At 54.1% G+C, this 19,065-nt stretch overlaps 1 protein-coding gene across 6 annotated transcripts in view; it reads left to right on the top strand.

Annotated features, from left to right (window-relative positions):
* Positions 1 to 16,548, top strand: part of UBE3B (ubiquitin protein ligase E3B) — a 51,683-nt gene extending 35,135 nt beyond the window's left edge. For 4 of the 6 annotated variants that reach the window (XM_045887476.3, XM_045887475.3, XM_064578535.1 and 1 more), the window contains 9 exons: positions 2,014 to 2,190; positions 2,303 to 2,413; positions 4,866 to 5,003; positions 5,330 to 5,395; positions 7,086 to 7,144; positions 9,458 to 9,640; positions 10,115 to 10,226; positions 13,229 to 13,321; positions 14,328 to 16,548. In XM_045887476.3, coding sequence (XP_045743432.1) covers positions 2,014 to 2,190; positions 2,303 to 2,413; positions 4,866 to 5,003; positions 5,330 to 5,395; positions 7,086 to 7,144; positions 9,458 to 9,640; positions 10,115 to 10,226; positions 13,229 to 13,321; positions 14,328 to 14,519 — 1,131 coding nt within the window. In that variant the 3' untranslated portion in view covers positions 14,520 to 16,548. Of the gene's footprint in view, positions 1 to 2,013; positions 2,191 to 2,302; positions 2,414 to 4,865; positions 5,004 to 5,329; positions 5,396 to 7,085; positions 7,145 to 9,457; positions 9,641 to 10,114; positions 10,227 to 10,362; positions 11,074 to 13,228; positions 13,322 to 14,327 lie in introns of those variants that run through there. The other 2 variants (XM_064578536.1, XM_064578537.1) reach the window with 2 other exon arrangements.
* Positions 16,549 to 19,065: the final 2,517 nt, after the last annotated feature.

The following is a 19,065-nucleotide window of genomic DNA, read 5'->3' as shown; positions in this document are numbered from 1 at the left end:
TGGGCCAGGACCCTAGCATCTCAGGACCGGGAGGAACAGTAAGACATCCTCTGCCCAGCCCTGTCCCCTCGGTCAAAGGTGGAACTGAGGCCAGAGAAGTTAAGATTCACAGTCACGTTCACTCGGGTCTCAATGGGACAGCTGGGCTCTCATCCCCAGGTCAGAGTCCTCTGCCTATGCTGTTTGAGATGCAGTGGGGAAGAGGGATACCCTCCTCCCGCTCACCTTCCAGAAGGAAGGACACCAATCCAGTTCTTGTGTAGTGACGCTCGTGCCCAGAGGGCGCAGCAGGCAGTTTGTCAGAGGAAGCAGCTGGCAAATTCCTCTCTCCAGCTCTTCAAAGAAAAGGCCAACATGGGGCTGATAAAGAAAAAGCGAGATTCAACTCCAGCGAACATTCCTTAAGCACCTGCCATGTGTGCGGCCACATGCTAAGTGCTTGCACGTAACACCATCTCATTTAATCTGCGTGATCCTGGCACCCCTACCAATGCGAAGTCAGCTTAGGAAGGCATCATTTCAGAGCAGAATGGAGGAAGTCCTGCAAGCAAGCAAGAACATGCTGGAATTCTCCACCCATCCCGGACTCCGTGCCAAGATAATTACCATAAATGTAGGCAGAATGGTTTGACCATTCTGCTGCAGCTGCGTGCTGACTTCCTGTGTTCCGCTGCTTTTCCTCTCACTTGGTGGTTCTCAAACTTCCACTTCTCAGGTGCTTCTCAGGACTGCACACCCAAAGCCTCTGCCTTCCACAGATGGTTATTATTGGCTCTCAAACTTGGGAGTTTAACCCCAGAATAAGATCAGGAGCCACCAGGGGACAGTCATTTGCATCACGAGGGAAATATGATCAGCAGGAAGAACCCCAAAGCAGTTCTTACCAGTCTGGCCCCTGTGCTTTGTGACAAGGGCTGTCACTGGCAGGTAGGTGGCTGCCGTGGACATGGTCTGTCTCGTGTTAGCGGAACGTCTGACGGCCCCATGGCTGTGACTGGGAGGGAGATCCGCAGGGTGGCCTCAGTAGGATATTGCAGTTGATTTGCAGCTTACACGACAGTATCTAAAGAGCTCGATTGCACCCCCAAGATGGAGTATGTCCTGTTGGACCAGGAGACTGCTCCCTGGCTGCTGTCTTGTTCAGCACTGCTTCTGGCAGTCACTCCTCGAGAACAAAACCCTGAGCAGCTTGCTGATGCCAGGAACACAGAACCAGGAGCCTAAACACCTCAACAGATTAGAATCGAGAGGCGGACTAAACAATATAATCGAATACGAGAACTCTAAAGTCGCATCCTCGAGTTCTGCATGGGGGTTGCTGGATGGCTGCCAGCCAGGGGGTGTGCTGGGCTTCTCCCTGCTGCCCCTGCCTTGTGTGGGCCCAGCATCACTCCTGCACCCTTGTCTCTGCCATCTCTGCTCTGCCACCAACAAAGATCTTTCTGAGAAAGCCAGTCATGTCTCTCCCTGCCTGGACTCTTCTGTGGCTCCCTGCTGCCCTTCAGGGTGGACCCTAAATTCCTTAGCCTAACACTCACCCAGGCCTTTCATGATCTGGGGAAAGAGACCGGGAGTTGAGGCGTGGGGGTATTTTTATTTTTATCTCATAGGGTCTGAGTTTGACTGATTTTTACCATGAGCTAAATAAGCTAGTCTTTGCATTAAAATAGGGTGGGATCTTGTCCCCGTTACTTCCGTCCTTTGTCTGACGGCGAAGAGCTTGTTGCAGCTCATCTTGCCGGGTTTCCCCATCTCCGTGCTCTGCATCATCTCAAGGGCAGCCTCCCCTTGCCACAGAGCAGGGGGGTCCCGTCCCCAAGATGAGTTTTCCTTTTAACCGGCTCATTTAAAAACGGGTGAGAACTGCCCATCCCCACACCCACGTCTTGACTTGCGTGTTCAGTAGTTACGCCAGGAAGGCTTCACACAGGGGAGCCGGAACCCTGGAGCGGCAGCCGTGAGTTAGGCAGAGGGCCTCCCCCTCCTGATGGGCTGCCATTCTGCCCTTGGCAGGACGGCTACGAGCAGCTCCGGCAGCTCTCCCAGCACGCCATGAAGGGCGTGATCCGCGTTAAGTTCGTCAACGACCTCGGGGTGGACGAGGCAGGCATTGACCAGGACGGCGTCTTCAAGGAGTTCTTGGAGGAGATCATCAAGAGGGTGTTCGACCCGGCACTCAATTTGTTCAAGGTATTTAAGGGGAGTGGGAGCGGGGCTGATGGCAGCCACATTCTCTGACGAGTGAGAAGCAAAGGGCCGAGCACGTAGGCTCCCTGCCTCTCTCCATTCTTCTCCCTTGCAGACAACCAGCGGGGACGAGAGGCTCTACCCCTCGCCCACGTCCTACATTCACGAGAACTACCTGCAGCTCTTCGAGTTTGTGGGCAAGATGCTGGGGAAGGCCGTGTACGAGGTAGGCACATGCAGGAGCGGCGCACCCGGGGGGAAACAAGATGCTAGAAGCCCTGGGGACTTGTGCGCAGTGTCATGGCGGGGCCCAGCCACATAAAGGCGCTGTCATTAGGATGGAGCCCGGGAAAGAGGACAGGACCCACGATTACTGGACAGAAATCCGGGGTGCTTTCCACGGGGTATGTCATTTCACCCTCCCGCCAGTCCTGGAGCCAGGCTGCTGCTGCCCCATTTACCTGCCGGTGACAGGACCGAGGCTTTGAGAAGTCACTGGTCCAGGCTCTCAGTGCTAGTTAAGCGGTAGAACCCGAATTCAAACCCAGGCTGGCGTGGTCCTGTTGTAGGAGGGCAGCATTTTGTGGGGCATGTTAGTTGTTACAGCTGCCTCCTTAAATCTTTTGTAATTGGAGTGAGTGCTTCAGAGCAAGCCGCAGGCGTCTCAGTGTTGCGTGTGAGCCAGAACAGGACCGCAGGACAGCGCCCCCAGCTGCTGGTGGAGACTGGCCGTCCCTGGCCAGCGTATGACTGCGAGCATGTCGCGTTTATTTCTGTAGGCCCTCGTTCTGGTCGGAGGGAGTAGGGGTGATAAAAGCTACGTGATGGGGTTGCTGTAGATAGTAAATGAGCGAAGACAGGGAAGACCCCCTCCTGTGGTGCCCGGCTCGTCGGTCTCGTGGGGTCAGGGCGGCATGAACTTGTGCAGGCCCCTGGTGAGGCCCACATAGCTCCCGATCCCTGTCCACTGCAAGCCGGGCTGGCAGAACTCCCTCCAGGGGGCATTGGCCCCCACCCTGAGGGTCCCACTCCCCAGGCAGGAAGGAAAGCTGCAGCGGGAGCTTGTGGCCTTCACAGTGGGCTCCAGGAGTGCCTGAGCAGCACTCACCTCTCACCCGTCACAAACCCTAGGGAAGGCAGTGTGCCCTCCGAAGGCAGGGCTGGTAGCTGGGGCCAGTGGAGGAAGGGAGGGAGGGAGAGAGGCCATGTGCGGGCGAGCATACTCATTTTCTCTGTGTTCATGGCCTCAGTCCCTAGCCAGGGTGCGGTCAGATGCCCCCTCTGCATCCCTGCCCAGGCTCCCTCAGGCTGCCTCCTGCCCTAGACTGGGTGGGGGTCCTGGGCTCCTTTTCTGTGTTTGTTTCCACATCTGCAAATGGAGACCATTTCTCAGCTGATTCCCATTTAGAAAAGAAATCCCGGGCACCTGGGTGGCTCAGTTGGTTGAGCGACTGCCTTCGGCTCAGGTCATGATCTTGGAGTCCCGGGATCGAGTCCCGCATCGGGCTCCCTGCTCGGCAGGGAGTCTGCTCCTCCTTCTGACCCTCCCCCCTCTCATGTGCTCTCTCTCTCTCTCATTCTCTCTCTCAAATAAATAAATAAAATCTTTAAAAAAAAAAAAAAATCCCATGAGGATGTACCTGGCTACATGCCACATTTCTCTCTCAAACATGTAGCTGTGATATGCCCAGAAGAATTGGGCCAGCCGAGAAGCATGACTTCGTGGCTTCTGTGAATGTGCTCCCCCGTTCCCTGGACCCAGCGTCTGTCTCCTCCTTCTCCAGCAGTAACAGCGCAGAGAGAAATTAGGACATGCTGGGCCCCGTGTGAGGAGCAGCGTGTATTAACTCACGTAACACTCGCAGTCCTCTGAGACGGGCCATCATCGAGTCTGAGCCCCTGTCCCTTCTGAATCTCTCTGACCTGCACACTTCTCTCCAGCTAGAACAATCTGTCTGTTCTCCGCAGTGTTCTGCAACAGTTTTCGTGCTGCATCCCTCCCTGCCTCCTGTCCTCCTCCGTCCGTTCCCCACGCCAAGTACAAACCTGACACTTCTCTGCCTAGAGCCCCCCTGGGGCTCCCTGCTGCCCTCCACAGAGAGTTCAGACTCCAGGAAGCTCAGGAAGCCTCCCCTGATCTGGCCCTGATCCCTCGCCTCTCCTCCTTCAAACACTGTGCTGTGGCCAGAGAGCTCTGTGTCCCCCCCCGGGGCGTGCCTGTGGGCCTCGTACGAGAGCCCTTGTGCTCCTCAGGTCTAGCCTAGATAGGTCTCTCTCCTGGAGCCTTCCCCTGCCCTGTCTCCAAGTGAGAGCTGATGCTTTGCGTTCCTCTCCACCCTGCTCATTTAAACCTGAAAACTGGGAGGCTCTGCTGGTCCCCATTTACAGAGGGGGAGAGCCGACATCCCGCAGCCAGGCGGCAGTGCAGCCGGGACTGGACCCCTGAGCTGTGCAGCTCCAAAGCCTGTGCCCTTAACTGCTGCGCTGTGATGTCCCCCGGAGGCGCTGGATGGTGTGCAGGTGGCGGGAGGTGCTGGTCTCCACCTCAAAAGTTTACGAAGCACCTCGAGATGTCCTTGACACCCTCGGAGCCCCTCTGCGGCCCGAGCCACCCCAACAAGGTCCCTGAGGTGGGATCCTGCATGGCAGACAGTGAACTTCTGTCTCTCCTCTCGCAGGGAATTGTGGTGGACGTGCCCTTCGCGTCCTTCTTCCTGAGCCAGCTGCTTGGGCACCACCACAGTATCTTCTACAGCTCTGTGGACGAGCTTCCTTCGCTGGACTCAGAGTTCTATAAAAACCTCACTTCCATTAAGGTCAGTGCGGCATGGCGGAGGGCATCGCTGCAGGCTGGTGCAAACTCAGTGAAGTGAAGGCCTCGGGGTTCTCGTGTGGTGGGAGGCGATTTCCTGCTCTGGGGCCAGGGCTGCTCTGTAGCCACCATGGGCCCCCACGTCCCCTTCTGGCCACTCCTACCTCCTTCCTCACGGTGATGAGTGGCCTTTCCCTTTGCTTCAGGCTGGGTGGCAGTCATAGTGGTCCTGCCCATGCAGCATCGTGTGTGTGGTGGGGGGGAGTGTTAAAGCTTTCAAGGATATGGCCCGCCTGGGTCCCAACACTTGCCCTTTCTCTGTTGCATTAGCGCTACGACGGGGACATCTCCGACCTGGGCCTGACTCTGTCCTACGACGAGGACGTCATGGGTCAGGTAGGTCGGCCTCTATGGCTGAGCGATTCTTTGCCGCCCTCCACTGGCTTCCTGGGACCTGCCCTGCTCTTGGTGTTTTCCCCAGGAGAAGGTTCACAAACCGAGGCTGGCTGTCCTCTGGTGTCTGGTTCCCTTGCCCATCCCCCTACTCCCGCCTCGCCAGCCAGGGGGGCGTTCCCCCTTCCGTTCCCAGTTGACCTGGCCTTTGCCTGCTTGGCCCTCGGAGAGCTCCCCACAAAGACCCTGCTCTGCTTAGATCGCACTTAGGGTCCTTCCTGATGGAAGCTCTAATTCCCCATTTGTAACATTGCTTTTTGTTGCCATGGTGAGGATTAGCTGTCACACACGGAGGCGTGTGACTTGCAGAGGGGAAGAAGCCGCCCGAGAAGTGCCTCGAACAGAATCCAGGCCTTGCTCTTGCTCATCATGGAGAGCGGAGCAGGAGGAAAGGACAGTGGACACTGTGGCAGCAGAGAAGTCTCCTGCCAGAGCTTGCCTTTTGGCTTTCCCCCGAAGTGCCCTCTGCGCCCTCCAGTGCTGTCCTAGCAGACACCTGTGTGAGCCTCCATGCGCCCGTGTTCTGAGGGCTGCGGGAGAAACCGGACCTAGAGCTTCCTCATGCAGAGCTGGCTTCTTGGAGCCGAGCCTGCGTCGCCTCCGAAAGGTCACTCGTCTCCCCAAGCCCCGCTTCTCTTCTCTCACAAAAGTACCTCTCGTGAGTGTGAGTCCTGGCTGGGAGCAGTGTGACGCCATGAGCTCCTGTAGGGAGCCCCGAGCACACAGGTGTGTGAGCGCTCTGAGGAGCCTGTGAGGGAGGAACCTCCGCCTTCCCACAGAGCGGTTCTCCGAGGCTCTCCAAGTAGTAGCGTGCGGACGGGGCGCTCCCTGGAGCCCTTTCCAGGAAACACCAGGCCGGGGGCTTGCCAAAGACCCTTCCAGCTTCAGAGTCCTCCCGTTGCCCCAAGGTGTTGGCAACGGTGGGACTAGAGGCCACGATCGCTCCTTTCTTCATCATCAGAGACCCAGGATATTCTATTAGTAGAATTTCTGCTAAAATTAGCTTTAAAAGTATGCATTCTTTGATTTTTAGGTGACCCCCAGAAATGCCTGAAGTTGAGGAAAATACTCGATTCTGTGGTCTTCAAATCTTTAAGCAGATTTGAGCCTTCCTCAGAATTTTCTCTTTTGACAATAAAAATGATGCAAACTGGTAACCACAGATTCTGCTATAAGATGAGCACAGAACGTGAAAAAGCCAGTTACAGGACCAGCTCCAGGAAAGCACCACTGTTAATGTGTCATGTGTTTTCAGACTTTTCTCCCGGGGCACCTGTATCACTTTTTTTTTTTTTTTTCCAGAAATGGTACCATACCATTCCAGGGTACGGCTGTACCAACATTTATTTAACTATGCTCATAATGCAAACATGGTCCCCTCTGTGATATCTTTAAGCCTTAGTACAAATGTCTGCATGAGGTTCGGATGAGAAGAAACCTTCCACATTGATTGTGCAGGGTCTGCTTGTTGATATTTAAGCCCTGGCTTCTTGTGAAAATGATTATTCCCAAACACGTCCCATCTTCATTCTGTCATCATTACGGACATTGGCGTCAGGCCCTTTCATCTTCAGGAAGCCCTGTTTCCCTGTTAGAATTCTCTCAAGTAATTGCTCCCCATCTTCTCCCCCAGCTTGTTTGCCATGAACTGATTCCTGGAGGGAAGACCATTCCTGTTACGAATGAAAATAAGTGAGTATAGCAATTAGATTTTTAAGGTCAGCACTTGAAAAGACTTCATTCTGGCTCTCTGGTCTTACTTTGAGAATTTATTAAGATAGATTGAAGTAGAAAGAGGCCATAAATATCATAATGGAATTTACTCGTTACAGTTCATAGGCCAAAACTGTATTAAATTCGATTTGCAAAATAAGAATTGACAACTTATTTTTGGCAGTAGCCCATCTAAGGGCAGAGGCACCCAGGCCGCAGTGTTCCTAGGCATTTAATGACGGCTCGAGATGCAGACAAATGGGTTCTGAGCCACTTGGGCACGTAGTCCTGAACCCAGAGGGCACGGAGGCGGAAGGACACCTTGGAGGGGCAGATCATTTTGGAATGATAGCATGTGGCAGTTGCATAAAATGCTGTTCTTGAGAAGACACAGTGATGAATTCAAATGCCACAGACAGGTTCTTAGACGTGGGGGGACTCGGAGGCCCGGCAGCTATTGTCACAGATAACAGGCTTTTAGAAATCTATCATAAATGTCAACCTCTTTGGTCCCTAGAAGCAAAACTCCTTAATGCACTATCTCCACCGCACTATTCTCACCTAATTAAAACAGTAGAACCTAGCATGAGGAGTAGATATTGGCCCTTTTGTCAAACTATTAATCTTCTGCCGCCAGGCTCAGCTGAGCATCTGAACTGTTAATCTGAGCATCACTCCCCCAGTGACAAGTGAGAGCTCAGTCCCACCTGGTGAGTCATTTGGCTCAGATGCACGTTGCAGCCCGAGCATCCTGCCCCTCTCGGGTCAGGTGGTTGGGGCAGTCTGCATGCTTGCGGAGCTTTGATTTAGACTGTCAGTGTGGTCAGAAGAACGGGCCTGATTCTCCTCGGGATTGAAAGACACCAGTTTTGACTCCTGGCCACAGGGCATTAGTTGGACAACTGAGAAGAGAGCCAGGAGCTCAGGTGGGGAGGCGCTGCTGGGAGCTGTCAGCAGGGACGCGTCCTGTCGCTCCCTGCCGTGTGCCTATAACCATCCCTTCAGAGGGCTTCTGTGAGCTCATGCGTGTAAGATACCTTGCGGGATATCTGGCTCAAAGGGGGGGGCCTCAGTAAAGGAGAGCAGTGAACGTCCCCAATGTCAGCTGTGTGACATGTCCCATAGAGCCCGCCACCCTCGGATCGGCCGTGTTTTGCTGGGCGTGGCACGGGGGTGATGGTGGGAGCGGCATGGATCACAGCCAGAGGCAGCGGGCCGATGCAGCCTGTGCTGGAGTGAGACTCCTGTCCTGCCTGGACCTGTGTGAAAGCCACTTCATAAACTTACACGTTCTCAGCAAAAAAGCTCAGCATAAGGGCAAGGGGATTCGGTTCGACAGATGGTCTTAAAAGGCCTGGAAACGCCAATTCCGCCCTCCTTAGGGTCTTGTACTTTCTGTTAAATGGGAAAGTCCTCCAAAGTCCCCCTCCCTCTTTTGGTAAAATGGGACAATATCAGCAACCTGCTTCAAAGCGTGTATGAAAGGGGTATCGATAATGGAAAAAGTCATATTTAAGTATCTCAATGTGCAAGTCTGCTGCTGGATAATTTTTTTAAATAAGCATATTTTCAGGGTCAGAAACTCAGATCTGAGCACTGTGGGGTAAAATTTTTATTTGGACTGTGCTAATTTGGGATTTGGGGAGTTGTACCTGGGCTGGGCTCAGGTTCTTTGCTAAGAAATCAGCCATGCTAACAAGCCTGGATTTAACCTGCTGGAAAGGTTTGCGTTGTATTACAGTCGTAGATGAGGTCATCGTGCTCAGTAAAGCAGGCCCAGAAGACCATCTGCTCGGAACTGTTGTTAGTGCTCTGACTTCCCCTTTGAACCTAAGTGTAAGCTAGCTGCATTTGGTCACAGCTTTCTGCAGGCTTACTTTTCATGGCTTCGAGTCTTGGCCCAGATTAGCAAGGCTTTGCTGGAGGTTTCCTCATGAAGCCATTTTTTCTCCCGTTTTAAAGCTTACTGGAGGACAGAATTCTCTCTTAATTGGATGAAATTAAATAAAAGTCCAAAAAGCTGTACTTTTTGTGCTGAGAAAGGGCCCTCTCCTTATCTGGGTTTGGGGGAGGAGTGAACACATACACAGTGGCACCCAGCGTGCCATTCAGGAAGGTTAGCATTACCATCGTCGTCATCGTCGTCATCCTCGCCGTCATTCTGGTGAAACGCCCTGGTACCACTGGTGTTTTCGTTAAGTGGTCCAGAAATGGCTGGACTCATCTTTCAGCCCACTGGTAACAGCCCAGCCTGGCCTCCTAATTCCCACTGTTTTCTCCTGTTGGCAACAGGATTAGCTACATCCATTTGATGGCACATTTTCGGATGCACACCCAAATAAAAAACCAGACAGCTGCCCTCATTAGCGGATTCCGCTCCATTATCAAGCCCGAGTGGACCCGGATGTTCTCAACCCCTGAGCTACAGCGTCTCATCTCCGGTGACAATGCTGAGATTGATCTGGAAGATTTAAAGTAAGGAGCGAAGGTGGGGAGGGGGGTGAAATCTTCAGCCTCCTGGAAAGCAAGCTGCCCCCTTGCTGGGCTCCTGTTTCAGAAGCCCACTTCCAAGTGCTCTCCTCCCTGATCACTGGGTGAATTGCTCTGAAATAAAAGATCCCCCACTTGTCTGCCTAGAGACTAAGAAGTGGAAGTAGAGTTTAAGCAGGTGTCGAGGACTGTGGGGCTCTCCAGAGTTCTGGGAAGTGGCAGTGCAGGATCTCCTGTTAGCTCCTGTTCGGGAGTCTCAGGGCCCGCTCTTGAGCTCCCTACCCCCTTAGCTTCCAGGGACATGGGTTACGAAGGCGTGAACTTCCGCCTTTAAGAGAGGTCAGGAGGCACCCAGGCCTGCCGGAGTTGGCTGTGCCACTTGGCTAAGTTCCGTCCCTGCCTGTGTCTGTGAGCACCCATTGGAATGTGTGGCTGAGCCCGTCGTCTGCATTTTTTCAGGAAGCACACGGTATACTACGGTGGCTTTCATGGAAGTCACAGGGTCATCATCTGGCTCTGGGACATTCTGGCCTCTGACTTCACACCCGACGAGAGAGCCATGTTTCTGAAGGTATTTTATACGTTACCTAGATGTGCATTCATAGATATTCTCATAAACCTAGAGGTCACTTGCTGTAATAATTTATACTGGGAAAAAGTAAAATTATCAAGAGGACCTCCTATGATCAGCATATCCTCTCCCGTAGGCCGCCTCCATGGTAGGTCAGGCAGTAACCAGACAGGCCCGGGGTGAGGCTGAGTCACGTGGGCCCAGGAGCTGCTGCGGACCCCTCTGCAGAGACAGGCTTGCGTGGGCTTGAGCTCGTTGGGCTCAGCACTCCGTCTTCCCCTTCGCTGGTGCTGGCCTTGCTCACATCTCATTTCTTCCTTCCTTATAGAAGCAAATGGTGTTTATTACCTTAAAATACAGACAAGCAAATTTTTTTTAAGTTTTTTTTTTTTTTTTAAGTAATTTCTACACCCAACGTGGGGCTCAAACTTATGACCCCAAGATCAATAGTCACATACTCCACCGACTGAGCCAGCCAGGCGTCCCCAGACACGCAAACTTTTGAACAATCTCCATTCCTACTCTCCAGGGACTGCCTCTGTGTACCTTTTTCTCAGCAGTGTGAAACATGCAGCACCACACATACAGTGTCCCCATAAAACACACGTGATTGAGTAGGCTGATAGCAGTGTGTATTTCTGCAAACAGGGTAGCTGACATTAACCAGTTCCCTTATACCGGTGTCTTTAAAGTTGGAAACGTTCAAAACATTCCCTCCGATGACACCATGTTGTTTCCTGTTACTGACGTCGGCAAAGCCTTTTATAGGACCCTGGATGACATACACACTTGTCTGTGTATTTGTTACATGCTTGTGTATTTTTATAAAGATGGAATCCTCACTTTGCCACCCGCTCTGCTGTTTGATATTTTATCCTGAACACTTTGCCATATTCTGGGGGTAGATTTAAGTACCTTGAAATATTTTCCTTTGGACATTTGGGTTTCTAGAATGGTTTCCAGTGACCTTGGTGGTTGAGGCAACATGAACAGTATCACCACTAGTTGAAATGGCAGCGGGTTTTCTTTCTCCTTGGTTTGTCATTCTGAGGAGAGTTCATTCCCATCAAGGAGGCCACCACTCCTAGATGCAGAAATGCCCAGGTCATCCCTACAGGTTACAAAGGGCTTGGGGTAGGCAGGTAGACATAATTCCAGAAATTCTTAAGAGAATCAATTCTGATTTTCCAGCAGCACCTCTTATAGGCCAAACACTCCCTGAGGGCCTATAAAACCGCTCCCCTGCCTCTCCTGGAAAGAGGAGAGAGCCCATGTCTCCTAACTGTGTGCAGTCTGTCCCACACAGCGGGTGTGTTTGTGTCTCTGGATAGCCGGTCTCCAGACCTGCAGTTCCTGCAGACAGGCCCCCGAGTCGGGTGGAAGACACAGCCCTCGTATGGAGTGCACCTGACTGTGCTTGCTTTAGCTGTAACACGAGCAGATGGCAGCTTCCTGTGCCCTCTGCCCCTCGGCCTCCCGTCCCAGGGGGATGAAAGCACCGCCCCCTCCACAGAGCAGCCCCGGCTTGCGGCACACAGTAGGTCTGAGCGGCCTGAGTTGGGACAGGCACAGGCTCTTCTGGGTCTGTCTCCTCATCCTTAAAACGGAGCGAATCGCACAGCTTCCGAGGAGTGATGAGGTGCGGCCGGGTCCCAGAGCGCTCAGCACAGCGCTCGGCCCTGCTTTCTTAGTAGGAGCTGCTGCTGTGCTTCGGCTGGTGGAAAATAAGCCATACTGGATAGTAACATCGATACTGGGTGTACAAACGGTTTTTGAAACCTGCCACACAAAAACTTTGGATGCCATTTAGAACAGTTTCATTGGTAACATTTATTGTATTAAGACCCAAACACTCAGCTTGCTGAAGCACAGCTGGGTGCTGTAAGTCGCAGGCCCGTACATCCCCTGGAGAAGGGAGAGCCTTTGTAGCTGATGTTCAGTTCTTTTTATTTATTTATTTATTTATTCATTTGAGAGAGCAAGAATGAGAGAAAGAGAGAGCACATGAGAGGGGGGAGGGTCAGAGGGAGAAGCAGACTCCCCGCCGAGCAGGGAGCCCGATGCGGGACTCGATCCCGGGACTCCAGGATCATGACCTGAGCCGAAGGCAGTCGCTTAACCGACTGAGCCACCCAGGCGCCCCGAATGATGTTCAGTTCTAAAAAGCGAATGGTTTCTTCAGACTTCCCTCTGCAGGTTTATCACTTGGATTTCTAAGTCAGTCCGATTCCTCTGTGCAGACACAAGCTAGCACATATGATGAAATAACCCAGGTGCTGCCATCTGGGAGAGGCAAGGAATCCCAGGAGTGTAGCAAGGGAGCATGGGTGGCTGCCCATGGGCCCCATTCCGGGTGTCCGGCGCATTGGTGTGCCCCTCAGCCTTGCTGGCGCCGGATGCCTGATTGTTGTCTGCATGCTGAGGGCAGATTCGTCTGTCAGGGAGGGGCCCCCAGGAGCCGAGCTCACTCTGTGAGACTGCTCTGTGACACAGCAGTCCAGGGTGCTTGGGGGAACGCACCTGCACACCTCCCCCTGGCTGGCTAGGAAGCCGAGCAGGAAGCCAGGTGCCAGGGGTGTGGGGCCCTCTCTCCTGTGCCACGTGTTGGGGGCACCACCGTCTCCCTCTGCCCAGTGGTCCCATGCATGGCGTCTCTCGAAGCAAGGGCCCGCGTGCCAGTCCCACTGAGATCGGTCCCGTGGGGGGTAGTTTGTGTTGTTCCTGAACTCTTCAGCTGCACATTCTCCACCAGCCCCTGGGCTGGCACACACAAATGACTGGTCACATCCGCTGGTGTGGCTTTCGTGTGTTTTAACCTTCAAGAACAACACCCTTGAGACATGAGACGTATACAAGTTCTTGGGCCGAATGCATGGTCTGTGGTCACCCTCCTGTCATACCATGACTGGAGAAAGCAAAAAACGTGCAGCTTGCCTGCCAGGGGCCTGTTGCTGAGGGAGCAAGAGCCCCAGTCTGGCCCCTCGACCTGCCTTGTGTTGCAGTTTGTGACCAGCTGCTCCAGGCCCCCGCTCCTGGGATTCGCCTACCTCAAGCCTCCCTTCTCCATCCGCTGTGTCGAAGTGTCAGATGATCAGGTACCACTGCTGGGGGAAGAGTCAGCTGCTCTTGGTGGTGGTTTGCTGTGCCCACTGGGTAGAACCTTCACCCGGTCTGTGTCCGCGGGGCAGGCAGCGCAGCTCCTGGGAGCCAGGTGCAAAGGTTCCACAGCCCTCCAGCCAGGAGAGCAGTCGGGCCCCCAGAGGATGCCCTTGGACTCGGGCTGCTCTGGGGCCTCAGCTCTCTCGGAGGTCCCTTTCTCTTTACTCCCTCAGGAAAGAGTACCTGGGGGTGGTTTTAGTAGCTGGTGGCCTGGCCGGGGCTCCAGGTCTGAGAGGCAGTGTGGGAGGGGGCTTAGGACACCGGCTTAGGAATGGGGCAGGCGAGGGCTTGTGTGCTGGCCCTTCACGTCCTGCAGGCCGCTTCATTTCCTCTTCTGTAAGGGGGAACAGATGCCTCCGGGGTTATGCTCCGTGGAAGGAGTGCTCCAGTGGTAGCCATTGTTCGGTGTCTCAGCCCCTCTCCCCTGCCTGCAAAAACCCAGCGGCCTCTGAGCATAGCTGCCTCTCCGGATGCTGCAGTCTGGCCTCCACGTCCCTCATGTGACACTAGACAACCCTCAGTCCCCTTACTTAAGGAAGGTTGCCCCACATTACAGTCTGCCATGGGCCACGCGCTGGTGGGAGGAAATGGGAGGCTGCATTTAGACATGTTTTTGTACCTGAAGTATGTTTACAGTAGTCTGGCTCTTTGAAAATTGGTTGAGCAATAACTGGCAGTTAACCCGAAGGCCCCCTTTCTGAGTGCTTACCTAACACAGGGGTCCCTCGTGGAGCACTGGGCTGCCGGGGCTGCTGCTGTGTGCTCAGCAGTCGGGGCCGGGGGCCTCCGTTCGGGGGCGGCCTCGGGCAGCAGTGCGCTCTCACCGGCCGTTCTGCTCGGCCCCGAGGCCAGCCAGGTCCCCTCCTGCGTCGCCCGCTCTGGCACCCGCCGAGTCTCCCTCGCCAGGTGCCTCCCAACCAGGGCTGTGGTGTGTGCTTGCAGGACACCGGGGACACCCTGGGCAGCGTGCTTCGGGGCTTCTTCACCATCCGCAAGCGGGAGCCGGGCGGCCGTCTGCCCACCTCCTCCACCTGCTTCAACCTGCTCAAGCTGCCTAACTACAGCAAGAAGAGCGTCCTCCGGGAGAAGCTGCGCTACGCCGTCAGCATGAACACGGGCTTCGAGCTCTCCTAGCTCCCCGCTCCCGCCACCTGCCCTGGCCGACTCCTGGGCTGCCAGGGGCCTTCAGCTCCAGGGGGCGGGGTCACCCTGGGAGTGGGTGACCAACAAGCCAGGTGACCTCTCACTCTTTATAGCCATGAGACTCCCCTGTGGCCTCAACTACTTGGGACGCACATGACGACTCCGTAGCATTCTCCAGGTGACACTGATGGGAAGGGTGTTGAGAATAAACCTCCAGGTTCCGCCCGCGCTGATCCTTTTCTCCTACTTTCCGGGGTCTGAAGCCCAGGCCTGTGATCACAGAGGGCCTTCTCCTTTTGATAGTTTGGTTTTTTGGTGAGTCTTTTTTTTCCTTAACCTTGTGAGTGAGCTGTGCATGAACAAGTCCCAGGAACTCCAAGGGTCCAGAGCGGTTTTCACGATATGGTCCCGAGTGCACAAAGCCTACTACGGGTGAGACGCTCTCCTTCTGTTTCTGAAAACTCCCTTCTCAGGTAAGGCCTTGCCAAGCCTCTATGCACTCGACAAAGTCTCTGCCTCCGTCCCGTCCACACGCGGCCTCTCTGCAGACAGTCAGGCCCACCTGCTCCCCAGGGAAGCAGAGGTGCCTGCCGGGAAGGCTGCAGAGCCCAGGACTTTCGGGCACTGCCCCCACCTCGAAACCACGCATTCCATGCGGCGGCCGTGCCCCACCCCCAGGCTCGCCTCAGATGCTCTGAGTCCTCAGGCCAAGCTGCCAGGAGGCCCCCACTGGCTTGATCCTGTCTCGTGCATTCACATTGGCATCCTGGCTTAGGGAGAAAAAATACCTGTTGGCCCTTAAGAGCAGCTCCGTTTCCAGAGGGCGCTGGCTGTTCCCCAAGGCCTGCTGATTAGGGGGTAGCTGCCTTCCCTCTGCTTGTTTGCCCTGCTTTTGTCTAGTAAGGAACAAACACTAGCCGAGTTTCCCAGCCTGTTGGGGCGGTGGCCTCCCCCCATTGATGGTAAAATCCCAAGAAACTTGGTCTTGCCGCTCATTTTTCCTCAGCACGGGGAACCGGGAGCCCTTCACACTGATGGACGCTCAGAGGGCTGAGAGAACTCTGGGTTGGGTTTTTTGGTTTTTGGTTTTTTTACTTCGTTTTCTCTTCCAACCCATTGTGCTCCTCTGCCCTCATTCTTGCCCCTTATCATAAGAACTTTATTCTAGATCCAGGGAATTGAGACAAAGGCCATGTCCATGGTCTGTGTTGACAGCCATCCACCCTCGCCCCCCTCGTCAAGCTCCTTATGCATCCCCACCACCAAGATTGAAGCCAGGAGTGCCTGGTCCCTCCTCTGCTCTGTGGAGCTCGCTGGGGGCTTGCAGCTTTCTACCAAGCAGCAAAGCACCTTCTGGCAAAAACCTTCATGTTGGCGGCAAAGCGGGCAAGATCTATCTCCATGGCCTCCCTCAAAGGGTTGCGGCTGGGTGCCATGTCCTGCCCGGGCCCAAGCCTGGCTCCCTTAGAGCCCCTGGGCTTCTGGAAAATAGAGTTTGTGTTTTACTTTGATGGAAAGATGGCAAGGAATTTAAAGGCAGGAATTTGTTATTATTATTTAAGATTTGTTAGTAACCTCTGATTCTGTGGATTTGCCACTTTAAATACTCGACTCCTTTGAAGACCTCCTCAGAACGCGCGTGTACGCGGAGCAGGTTTGTACGTTTATGCTGGGGCCCAAAGGACGATCAGCCTGCACAGAGACGTTTGATTCCATCTTGACTTGGATTACCCGAGAATCCGCCAGCGGGGGGCTGGGGAGAGAGTGGTTTCTGAGCACCGACGCCAACTTTATCTGTTCTTTTGACGAGGAGGGGTGGTTTGTAATTTCATTTAAATTGTTCTCTTCAACAGCTGGAGATACCACACTGTCAAAAACACTGCATCTGTACTTTTATGGCTCGTGTTCATTGACACCTCGATGGCTCTTGATGGCTCTAAAAAGTTGGGGGGGGTTGGTTTCATAGATAACCTAGGGATTAAAACGTGATCAGAGGCTTTATTAAATTTATACTTCAGCACATGATGTCTGTGTTCTGCTTTTTATCTGAAGAAGGAGCGACTTAGGACCACATGCCTGGGGAGCTCACGAGGGGGCGCCTGGAGCTTAAAGGGCACATAGGCTCCCGCAGTGGAAAGACGATTCAGAGGAAAATACAACAGACACTCAAGTCTTAGCGGCGAAGCAGAGTTAGTAGCGGTTGACAATGTTCTATTTGCTTCCAGTTCTGTTTTGAGAGGTAGCACATTTCACATAAAGCTCAGGTCACCTCCAGCACCACCCAGGCCGTTGTCCCTCTCACCCACTTTTCCAGAGGCAGCCATCACTCCAGATGACGTGTTTTATACAGTAACGGATACAACAGATGTGTGTTCATTGAAAACCATCCACATAACTCTCACAAACATATGAAGGCAAATTTTACAGCTACAACGGGGTCTATGCGGTTTTGCTCCCTGAGGATTGTACTTGCAGGACACACAACCCTGTGTCATTCTGTTCAGCCCACATTTACGCTCAGCAGAAAACCCATCTCAAACCGGCCCGTTTTTCCAGCTCCACCTTAGGTGGCTTTTGCCCTCATCTGCGGTGGCTGTGGCCTCCTGGGAGCTCTCGCCGCCGCCTCCAGCCTGGAGCCCCCAGAGGGTCAGAGCAGGAGGCTGGCCCATTGAAATCCAGGGACTCAGAAAAGAAGTCCTGAAAGCCTGACGGCCCTTTTATAATAGAATGCCTGGGCACCCAAGAGGAGTTTGTGTGTGCTGGGTTTTCTCACACGGAGCATTCGTACCGGCAAAGGAAAAGAACCAACTTCCCCAGATACGCCGGCAGCGTGTGAGACACTCCCACCTAAAAATCCAAAGCCTCGTTCTGTGACATTTTGGCCTTGCCAAGTTACCGCGGCAAAGAGAAAGTTCTTACGACTAGGAAAAACAAGTGGGTTTTTTAAAAATTTATTTAAATGAAGACAATTTTAGTACACAGTCAGAACTTGCAAGTGCCTAAGAATATTGAGGTGGAACACAGTTTGAGAAACACTCCACCGTGTTTGGGACTGCAGCAAAGCCATCTGCCGGTCTTTGTCCTGTTGACTTAGCAGAGGTCGCGCTGCTAAAAGTGTGTGGCAGGCTTATGGACAGACCAGTTATCTCTAAGGTTGGTTCATCTGGAGATCCAGGCCTCCCTTAGGCCTCAGACCTCCTTCCTGGAAACTTCGTAGGTCGATGAGCCGCTGAAGAACTGAACTGTGGTTCGTTCGGTGCACTTTTTCAAGAAGCCGAGCGAGGGCTCAGGACCACAGAGGCGCATGTGAACCCTCCCTTCCTGGTTGGGGGCCGGGATCGGCCTGTGTCTCCTGAGAATCTCGGTGCCCACTTCAGGGGCACGGGGATTACATGGAGCAGCATGTGACCTGCGCCCCCCTCAGTTCCTGGCACCAAGTCGGCATCCGATGTTAGTCCTCTTCCTACACTTGCTCACCCTGCACTAGAAGAAAACGGAGCTGCCTGTGGCCTGTCCATCAGGCCCTAGCCCAACTTCTGGTAGCTTCTGCAGCCACCAACAGTCACAGCAGGGCGGTGAGAAATCGGCCGCGGTCTCCCAGGGAACTTCTGCAGAATGGCGGGAAGGCCCGCTCCCTCCTCCACGCTGCCTGCGGGCAATGGGCCGAGGCGTTCCCGGCTGGCGTGGCCTCCAGCCACCTCACTCAGACACACGCTCCTGGACGCCAGGCGGTCTTCAGGGTCAAGATGAAGTCGCTTGCTCATTATAATCATCATGAGAGCTAACATTTTTTACAAGCCCGGCTTGCATCGCCACTGACTCTGGAGCCTGAGCCCTTGGGGCTCTGAGGGCACTGGACAGAGCAGGTTTGGAGCCTCGGGAACTGGGTTCGCGTCCCAGCTCTGCCGCTCACTGCAAGGCCCGGGACAAGGCCCCTGGCGTCTCTGGGCCGTACTTCCCACCATGCAATGACCTTCCCACCTGTGCCAGGCCCTCTGAGGACAGTCGGTGATTTGCGGTCGGTGTAACTGTCACCATTATTTTATTCCAGAGACCTAACTGATGTTCTCTCTGGAATTATCTTTGTGTTTCAGACTCCTTGCAAGGAGGCCTCCAGAGGTGTTAGCAGGACATCCCGAGGGGCTTCTTCTGGACTTCACCCTCAGCGCCGGGTTTTTGGCTCCTTTACCTGAGCCCTCACCATGTCCTGAGCTTCCACCACACACTTTGGCCCAGCCTCTCCCCCGGCCTGGGACCAGCAGCCACATTCCCCTCACGGTTTTCCCAGCCCGTGGCAGTTAGGTGGCCTCTGAGCCATAGGGAGACTCAGAGACTTGGGTAGACCAGGATGGGATCTGTGTCATTTTCCAGACCTTCCACCAAGAGAGCCAGACAGAGCACCCAGTGATGGCAGGAAAAACCTCACTGAAGATGTGACCCGCTGCTCTGACCGCAAAGAAGCCTGCAGAGGAAATCAAAACCCGAGCTTCCCAAACATCCACACTCCCACGAGGCACCAGGGAGATCCTGATTCAGC

The sequence above is a fragment of the Mirounga angustirostris genome, unplaced genomic scaffold, assembly GCF_029215605.1.
Source record: "Mirounga angustirostris isolate CCGP_5_RB_7025 unplaced genomic scaffold, mMirAng1.0.hap1 SCAF_14, whole genome shotgun sequence".
Lineage (NCBI taxonomy): Eukaryota > Metazoa > Chordata > Mammalia > Carnivora > Phocidae > Mirounga > Mirounga angustirostris.
The sequence above is the reverse complement of the archived record's forward strand: the minus strand, read 5'-3'. Positions and strand labels throughout refer to the sequence as shown.